Source organism: Lolium perenne, chromosome 5 (genome assembly GCF_019359855.2).
Source record: "Lolium perenne isolate Kyuss_39 chromosome 5, Kyuss_2.0, whole genome shotgun sequence".
NCBI lineage: Eukaryota > Viridiplantae > Streptophyta > Magnoliopsida > Poales > Poaceae > Lolium > Lolium perenne.
Window position 1 is genome coordinate 255,073,025 of NC_067248.2, and position 9,540 is coordinate 255,082,564.

Below are 9,540 nucleotides of genomic sequence, written 5' to 3' on the forward strand. Positions count from 1 at the left end.
CACCTTGACAGCTTCAGAGAGGTACTGGGTCGTGACAATACCCCTCCCTGGAGAACCAGCTTGCCCCCAAGCTGGTGCTTGCGGGAAAGCATTGACGATCGCGAACACGGGCTCCCAGGATTGGCACTCTGGCGGTAACCCTGACCACTGGATACGTACCTGGGGTACTTGCTTGCTCCCCCTTCTGATGATGCGCTCATCGGTGACAGACAGTGGCTGGACAGCAAAACATGCATCAACAAATGTCAATGGTAGGTCAGTACTTACAGTGTCTTGGGGACGAATGGCTTTTTTGAGTTGGGACACATGGATGACGGGATGGATGCGGGAAGACTCGGGCAGCTTCAGCTTGTAAGAGACGTTGCCGACCTTGCTGAGGATCTCATATGGTCCAAAGAATTTAAATCCCAGTTTCTGTGAGGCTCGTTGCGCCACTGACACTTGCACATATGGCTGTAACTTCAGGTACACCCATTCGCCCACTTGGAATGATCTTTCTAGTCGCTTCTTGTCTGCTTGCGCCTTCATGCGCCGTTGAGCTCGCTCGAGGTGATGACGAATTAGTGGCAACAGGTCCGCACGCTCCTTGAGCCACACATCTAACTCTGTATGTCCAGTTGCTTCGGCTTGCTGGAATCCAAAGTGACGAGGTTTACGGCCATAGAGTACCTCAAAAGGGGACCTGCCCAGGGCTGAATGAAATGAAGTATTGTACCAATAAGCTGCCAGTGGTAGCCACTTTGACCAGTTTTTTGGGTTTGAATTGACTAGGCATCTCAAATATGTCTCAAGGCACTGATTGAGTCTCTCAGTTTGCCCGTCAGTCTGAGGGTGATAAGAAGAGCTCATATTCAGTGTCGTTTCAGCTAATTTGAAGAGATGTTGCCAGAAATTACTGATGAACGCCTTGTCTCTGTCAGAAATGATCACTTTGGGCATGCTGTGGAAGCAGTACACTTTGTCACAAACAGTTGGGCCACTGAGGCTGCTGTGAAAGGGTGTTTCAGTGGGATAAAATGGCCAAATTTTGTGAATTTGTCCACCACCACTAGGATGGTATCAAATCTTCCTGATACTGGCAATCCTTCAATGAAATCCAGGCCTACTGAATGCCAGGCTTCCGGAGGAATGGGCAATGGTTGCAGTTTCCCAGGGAGTTTGGTGTGTTCACTTTTGGCTTGTTGACACACTGTGCATTGATGTACATAGCCGAACACTTCTTGCTTCATATTTTGGCCAGGAGAACATCTGTTTGATCTTGTGGTATGTCACTAAAGGACCTGAGTGGCCACCCAGACCGCTGCTGTGCAATGCAATGAGCACTGCCTGTTTCGCTTCAGTGTGTGTACCCAGCCAAATTCTTCCCTGGTGTCTTATTACTCCATCCACAAGAGAAAAACCTTGCTCATTGGACCCCTGCAAGCTAAGTTCTGTGTACAGCTGCTTCGATTTTTCATCTTTTGTGTATCCTTCAATCACTATTTCCATCCACCGTGGTCTTGCCATTGAAAGAGCACAGAGAGCCATTGGTCGACGTGACAAGGCGTCCGCTGCCACATTTGCTTTGCCTTTCTTGTAAATTATCTTGTACTGTAGCCCAAGGAGTCGGAAGAAGGCTTTCTGCTGTATCTTCGTGTTAAATTTGTGCTCACCAAGGTGGATCAGACTTCTCTGGTCCGTGTGAATCACAAATGGAGCGTGTTGAAGATATGACTTCCATTTTTCAATTGCCAGAAGAATCGCTAGACACTCCTTGTCATATATGGACAAGGCCTGGTTCTTGGGACCAAGAGCTCTGCTCAAGAATGCTAGCGGATGTCCATGTTGCATCAGTACCGCGCCAATCCCAGTTGCACAAGCGTCCGTCTCGAGCACAAATTCTTGCTGAAAGTCTGGTAGCGCTAGCACTGGGGCTTGTATGAGTGCCCGCTTGAGTGTTTGGAATGCGTCATCCACGACTGGAGACCATACAAACGGCACGTTCTTCTTCAGCAGGTTCGTTAGCGGTCTGCAAATTATCCCGAAGTGGCGGATGAATTTCCGATAGTATCCGGCGAGGCCCAAGAACCCCCGCACTTGCTTCACGTCTCGTGGCTGAGGCCAGTGCTGGACAGCGGAAATTTTTGCTGGGTCTGTAGCCACCCTGTCGGCACTGATTATATGCCCCAAATACTCCAAGGATTTCTGAGCGAATGAGCACTTGCTCTTTTTCAAGAACAATTTGTTTTGTTCCAGTATCTGAAATACCTCTTGCTGTAGATAAGCACATCATCCACAAAGACCAACACGAAGCGGCGAATCGCGTGAGCAAATATCGTGTTCATCGCCGCTTGGAAGGTAGCCGGCGCAGAGGTTAATCCGAAAGGCATGACGCGGAATTCATAGTGCCCTTCATGCGTCTTGAACGCAGTTTTCCTCTCGTCCTCATCGCGCATCCGGATTTGATGATATCCGGAGCGCAGATCCAATTTTGTGAAGAATTGGGCACCCGCCAGTTCATCGAGCAGTTCATCGACGATTGGCATGGGGTAGCGGTCTTTGACGGTAACGGCATTCAGTTGGCGGTAATCAACGCAGAAGCGCCACGTGCCGTCCTTCTTTCTTACCAACAACACCGGCGATGCAAAAGGGCTTTGGCTCGGTTTGATTATGCCCTGGCGGATCATGTCCTTTATCTGCCGCTCGATTTCGTCCTTTTGCTGAGGCGAGTATCGGTAAGGTTTGACATTCACTGGTTGTACACCTGGCATCAACTCGATACCGTGATCAAATGATCTATGCGGTGGCAAATCCTTTGGAGTATCAAAGCAATTTGCATGTCCTTGGAGGAGCTGCTCGATTTCTGGTGGTAATGGGGAATTTTCATATGCTTCGCCCACTGGACACAGATGAATGACCTGTGCAACTGCATTTTGTTTGATCAATTTTTGAATCTCCACTGCAGATATTGCATCACAGTGGCGTACGTTGTCTTTGATTCCTTTCAGTGTCACTCTCTTGCCTTGTACTCTGAAACGCAATGTTTTGTTTGGCCAGTCGATCCACATTTTTCCACACTCGTTCAACCAATCCATCCCCAATATGATATCATAGCATGGTATATTGAAAACTCGGAATGTTGTTTTGAATTTTGCACCACGGCATTCCCATGCCGCCTCTCGAACAGCTGTAGTGATTTGAGACTTTCTACTGTCAGCCACCTGCACAGTTACTGGCTCTACTTCTTGTGTTGCAAGTTTCAGATGAGCAACAGTGGCAGCACTAATGAAGCTGCCACAGCTTCCTGAGTCAATGAGTATCAACACCTGCTTCCCCTGCAATGTCCCCTGCAATCTGATACTCTTGTTGTGAGTTGTGCCCGCGAGGGCACACTGTGAGATGTACATGAGCGAGTCCTCAGAGCTGCTAGAATGGTTTTCCTCTTGATCACTATCAGAACTGTTGACATGCAGCAGGTCGATTAGCTCTTCCACCATATGCAATGGCACTGTTTTGTTGCACTTGTGCCCTGGTTGGAACTTGTCACCGCACCTAAAGCATTCACCCCGTGCTCGCCTTTGCGCCTTCAATAACTGTAGTTTCTCGTCCCATGGTGGTTTTACCCCAGGTTTATCTTCTTGTTTCTTATGTTCTTCAGGAGTTGCTCCAAATATGCCTTTTCCTGGAAAGCCTGTCTTACTGTATGAACGATAATCACTCTTGTAACGATGCGTGTACTGAGGTTTGATTTCATCATTTAGTTCTTCCTGTGTTTCAGCTAGAGTCAGCGCTGCATCCACTGTTTTCGGACCATGCAGTTTGATTGCTCTCTGAATGTCCTTCCGCAGCCCATTCATAAATTTTGTTACAAAGTATGCCTCATCATAGTGCTTATTGTGCACCAAAACCTTGTGTCTAAGCTCTTCAAATTTTTTGTAATACTGTTCTATTGTTCCAGTTTGTCTGCAAGCTCCAAGCCGATGTTGTTTGTCTTTACCAAACTTGAGGTGAACCGCCACACACAACTCCTCCCATCCATCTACATCATGCTCAGCTTCGTATGATTGCAACCATAGTGCCGCATTGCCCACAAAATGCATGCTAGCAAAGCTCGCCCAGGTGTTGTGATCCACTGCATAGAGTGCAAAATATTTCTCACAAACAATTTTCCACCACTTGGGGTTCTCTCCATCAAACCTGGGGAAATCTGTTTTTGGTGGGCGACTGTGGTAGTTCCCAACACGAGATGTATTATACCCACTCTCATCAAATGCTCCAAAACGATCTCCTATATCAAATTGAATTGGTGTATGTGGGAAGTCCTTACGGCCAGGGGTGTGGTGTGGAATCGCTACCTTGAGTGTGCCTGATGGTTGTCCTGCGTCCATTGCACCTGGTGACGCTGCCGCAGCAGACTGCTCGATCTCCCGTTGTGCACCTTCCAACTGTGTCACCCTGTTGCCATAGCATCAACTGATTTCTGCAGCACCTGCAGCGTGGAATCCACATGGGGAACCCATGTGCTCAGCCCCTTCAGCGTCTCGTTGATCGACTTGAGCGTAGCCGCAGAATCCGCACACTGCCTCTGCAACTCGTCGCCTTGTTTCTTCAGCGCCGTGAGATCTGCTTGAGCCTTCTCCATCAGTACCTCCTCCGCCAGTTCCCACACCACCGCACCAGGAACCAGCGTCAGCCGCCGCCGTCGAAGCTCGCCTCCGATGATGCACGGATCCACCGCCAGGCCGGGATTCTACCACTCACGAAGGATTCGTGAGCAACCGCCCACCGCCGTGAGATCTGCACCCGAATGATCTGCCGCCGCCACACGCTCCCAAAATTTTGTGGATCTCGCCTCACTCTCTCTCTTTTTTTTTTGTGGAATTTTTCTACGCGGAATTTGGAGCCACAGATCCGAAAATCGTGGGCTCTGATACCATATGTAAGATCCTCTCACTGTATTACTCACGAATTCACCAAGGTTGGATACAATTCCGCAGCGTCACGCTGGGATGAGAATCGCGGCCGTAGCCGGAGGAGGAAGAAGGGAGTCTGGGACGATGTCCAGAATACAAGTCATCAATCGATGCCCATCATTCTTGGCCTGGCCATCCTTAACACATGCTCCTGTCCTGAACCTAGTTGGTCCACTCTTGGGTTGTAGCTTGGGCCGCTTGATGGGCCTCCCGTATCCTTTGCCGCTCGTCCGTCCTCTGCTTCACCTTGACAGCTTCAGAGAGGTACTGGGTCGTGACAGAATAACATCGTAGCAGGAAACTCCAGAAGCTCTTAACGGAAATTAAACAATGAAAATTCTAATCGCATCAACAAAGGTGACTTGTTTTCCGAGACGACTATGCATGTGTATGATGATAATTCCGATCGTATGCACCTAGTCGTTAGCGTTATGCAGTAACATATATCTTTAGGCTATTATATGACTTGTTTTAAGACCATATGTTCTGCATATTATGGGAACATAGATGCTAATATAACAAATATTACCAAATATTACATACCCATGGCGAAGATCATAGATTCAGACATACCTATTTCAAGCTGTAACGAGATATAGCATATGTTTATCTCATCTCCAAGACTTCAGTCTGTTGAATGTTCCAGAGATGTGAATTTACTCATTTAGGCTATATCAAAGGCCCTACTCGGTCTGTCGGTCTTGTCCTAAAGCATCCCACTTGGAGGGATATTTCTAGACCCTCTTGACTAAAAAAAAAAAAGCATGTCCATGTGACTAGAGCTAAGTGTTAACCTGACTTGGCAATTTGTGTCACAAGTTCCAGAAGAGAGGTCAACAAGGATGACAAGTACTCGGGTTAGGTCAGAAACCTTATATCTTGAGAAAAAGGATTACTGCATATGACCCATTGTCAAGGTTTGTCAAAGATAACTTTATAAGCACTTGGGAGTTAACACATCCTGTTAGGGGATGCTACCAGCTATCAAATGAGTACGATTAGTAGCATACTTAACACTGTTCTCATGTCCCGTGCTGCAGGGAACTCGGTGTTTTCTCGGGTCATGGCAAAGTTGGGCTGAACCTCAAGGATCACACACTTCAAGAGCTAGAACGTAGTCATAGGCGGATCTACCATACCTTTTGCCCGGGCAGCTGCCCAGGCTTCCGGCCGGTCGACAAGCCTATTTTCGTCCCAATTTCATATGTATTTGATAAAAATTTAGCACAACAAGTTTGTTTGCCTAGGCTTCAAAATTTTCTTGGGTCCGCCTATGAACGTAGTCGGATTGGATCCGAGTGGATATGTTTGTGGAGTCCTAATTTTCGACGAGTGTGGATATCCATGTGAGGACATCAGAAAAGTTGGAGGTATAGAAAAATAATTTGGGAGGATCAAGCTGTTTGAGCTTATAGAAAACCTTAAACACCACAGCTAACATTTAAGAAGTTAGGTGTTCACGTCTAGCAATCACTTGCGTGACCTAATGGCTCATAGGTGTAGATACCTTGTAGGTCTTGCACATATGGTGGTAGGACAATACAAGGGAGTCACATGGACTAGAAGGTAGTGCCAAATACAATGGACAGACATCTCTCTTAGGATTCGAGACATTTAGTGGTAATTAAATTATCTATTAAATTATCATGATATTTTGTTTACGAGGTACAAACAATTATTCCACATGCTATTATAGCCTACTAATTCCCCGCATTAACTGCATATATTTATATGTATAGGAAAGAGGCAGGTGAATTTGTGAGTTGTTTTCAATAATTCAAACAATCTATATGCAAAAATATATGAGAAATTGTGTGTCATGATTTGAACAAACATGTTTGGATCCTATGGTGCATCACATTGTTTCATTGTTTTCATTAAATTTTGGCTTCCATTAGATAGTTTCTCCCGAATATAAGGGCGGGCAATCATATTTTTCATAGAGAAATGACAAATTTATTTTCTACATCAATATCACAGTCAACATCTATAACCAGTCATCTATGATCCTTTTGGAAATTTTGAACAAACAATATTTTTTTATCTAGCAGCAACTGGTCCCAAACTCATTTAGCCATTAAACGATTAAACCTTGTTTTATATGAGTAAGACTTGTTTTCTATGAGCATATGAGAGTATTAAACCCATATTATTATTCAATGTTTTTTATATTTTTAATAGTTATAATTGTTGCTTGCTTTGTCTTATTAATTAGCTTTTACAATATTTTTATCCTTTCAAGTCTCTCGTATGCCAATGATATTGGTTCCAAGGGCTGGTAAACATGGGCGGAGGCAATACATGGGTGTACAATTGTACACCCATTATTTTGGGAAAAGGCTTGTATATCTATGTCCAATTCACATCCAGAGCAATATGCATTTTGTACACCCATTGTCCATGAGTACAATTATGACTTTATTGCACTTTGTATACCCATTGTTCATGCACTGGCTCCCCCACTGCTGATAAAAACTAAACTAACTCAAGCTCTTCATATGTGTTCATCTTTTTATGGTTCTTTTATACTGCAGAAGTAAGCTTTCTTATAATAAACCTTTAACTTTTACTTTAGCTTAGTCTATTGTTTTTAATAATTCGTCAACTTTTTTTCTTTCATTTTATTTTTCATATTTTTTGTTTAACTGAAATGTGTGGTTCAGTGTGGTAAACAGGTAATATTTTTTATGTCATCAGCAAATTATTTTCTGTGTTTCTCCGCAGGAACTTTAAAAGTTATAATCATTAAAAAGTTAATTGATAATTTTACTCTTGCATCATTGCAACGTGTGCGTACATCGTAGGGTTTGCCCTCATACAATCCTCACAAAAAAATCAATTATTTTTCACCTAATTAACATTCTGTTCCTTCGACCAGTTGCTAGTCAGGCTAATACCCCATGGCCACCTACTGCGTGGAGTAGCAGCATTCTTTGAACGCTTGCAGGTTTTGCTGGAAGACGGGGACGAATGCGTCGACGCTGCCATCGCCAATGTAGGACGGCGTGAGGAAGAGCATTCCCTCTGTAGGGAAGTAAGACGGCATGAAGTAGCTCGGGCTCCCGGTACCGAAGTCCAGCTCGTAGAACGGGAAGGTGAGCCAGCTGTCCACCTCGACGTCCGGGCACATCACGTCCTTGCACATGGCGCTCCGCGCGAGCCCTTCCTTCTCCGCGGCGCCGGTGGTCGCGAAATCGACGAAGGACTGGAAGTAGCCGCCGTCCACCCTGGCCACCTCGTCGTGGATCACCTGCGCGGCGTGCTTCAGAGGCCGGGTCAGGAGGTCACCTACCGTGGCGCGCGGGAATGCCCAGAGCACCATGTTACCAAAGTACTCTGCTGGTTTGCCGAGCCGGTGGCGCCCGTCGACGGACAGGCGTATGGTCGTCGTCTCTTCTGGGCTCAGGTCGCGCGCCCGCGTCATGGTGCGCCAGAGGTGGGCGAGGATGGTCTCGAACCGGCTGAACGGCCGGCCGCGCCCCTCCGAAGCGCTGCCACGGAGCCCGGCAATGAAGTCCTTGGTGAAGTGCGCCTTGTGGATGACGATGCTGTCGGCGACGTCGCCGTGGTGGCTCTCGACGTTGGTGGGAGATGGAAGGTAATACTCCCTGTTGCGGTGGTCATGCTCCACGCGAGGCGATGATCGGGGCTTGAAGAGGTCCTTGTGGTGGTGCACGGGAGGGAGGCCCATGGGGAGCCCTCTGGTGGCACGTCCCCAGGCGAGGAGGAAGTTGCTGGTGGCATGGCCGTCAGCGACAACGTGGTTGGATGTGAACCCGACGGCGAGGGAGCCGCACCTGAACCGGGTGAGCTGCAGCAGCACCACCTCCTCGAGCTCCCCCTCCAGGTCCGGGTGCAGCTTCAGCAGCTCCGGCGTGGGCTTCGCCGGTGCCATGTCTATGAGGTCGGCATCCACGGAGGCCTCCACAAGGCGGGCGCCACGGTCGTTGAGAATGAAGGAGGGTGCGCCGTCGTCAGGGTTGACGCCGAGTTGGCCGGCGAATGGGCGGTACTGGGCGAGCACCGCTGCCAGGCCCTTCTCGATGGCTGCCGTGGAAGGAGCCGGCGAGGCGAAGGCGTAGATGATTGCCATCTGCATGTCGAACGTCACCCTGTCGAAGATGGACAGAGGGATGTACTCGGTGGCTGGTGCCGCGCCGGCATTGTAGGCAGGCTTCACGAGCTTGGAGCTCAACACCTTAACCTCCATTGCGAAAAATACCGAGGTTCGTCAGGGAGTTGTTGCAGCAAGCAATGGAAAGAGCGAGCGATGGAAGCTAGGCTAGCTCGCTCGTTTTGCTGCCTGGGTACTTAGAAGTTGGTAGTATGAATGATTTGCTCATTTCATTGTGCGAGTCTGGGTATGTATAGGAACTTGAGGTCGCGAAAAAGGTTGGTGAAGTACGAACGACTAATTAAACTAGTCCTGTTATCGATCGATCTCTATAGCAAGTGTGCTTCAGATTTTTGACCTGGCCGCCTCTGCGCATCAACCTATTGATGTGTTTGTTGACTGCTTTTATACTGTCTACAGCTACGTACGAACCTGCTGAATGTCACAAGTCTCGACTAAGAATTCCTTATGCTT

At 47.5% G+C, this 9,540-nt stretch overlaps 2 protein-coding genes across 2 annotated transcripts; both read right to left on the minus strand.

The window, feature by feature from the left end:
* Window positions 1-1,025: 1,025 nt before the first annotated feature.
* Window positions 1,026-4,621, minus strand: LOC127304354 (uncharacterized). Its single transcript, XM_051335041.2, has 3 exons — window positions 4,469-4,621; window positions 2,248-4,424; window positions 1,026-2,152 (listed from the first exon to the last, which is right to left on the minus strand). The coding sequence occupies exons 1-3, from the start codon at window positions 4,619-4,621 to the stop codon at window positions 1,168-1,170; spliced, it is 3,315 nt and encodes a 1,104-aa protein (XP_051191001.2). The 3' UTR covers window positions 1,026-1,167.
* Window positions 4,622-7,729: 3,108 nt separating this feature from the next.
* On the minus strand, window positions 7,730-9,271 carry LOC127302773 (putrescine hydroxycinnamoyltransferase 3). Its single transcript, XM_051333345.2, has one exon. The coding sequence runs from the start codon at window positions 9,160-9,162 to the stop codon at window positions 7,861-7,863; it is 1,302 nt and encodes a 433-aa protein (XP_051189305.1). The 5' UTR covers window positions 9,163-9,271; the 3' UTR covers window positions 7,730-7,860.
* Window positions 9,272-9,540: the final 269 nt, after the last annotated feature.

Bases quoted from the DNA above. Each gene is read 5' to 3' on its own strand.
- LOC127304354 (XM_051335041.2), bottom strand. From the start codon at position 4,621: ATGGAGAAGGCTCAAGCAGATCTCACGGCGCTGAAGAAACAAGGCGAC. The intron at 4,425-4,468 runs GTGCTGCAGAAA...AGGGTGACACAG, and splicing joins ATGTGGATTCCACGCTGCAG to TTGGAAGGTGCACAACGGGA. The intron at 2,153-2,247 runs GTATTTCAGATA...GCATATAATCAG, and splicing joins GTGCTTATCTACAGCAAGAG to TGCCGACAGGGTGGCTACAG.
- LOC127302773 (XM_051333345.2), bottom strand. From the start codon at position 9,162: ATGGAGGTTAAGGTGTTGAGCTCCAAGCTCGTGAAGCCTGCCTACAAT.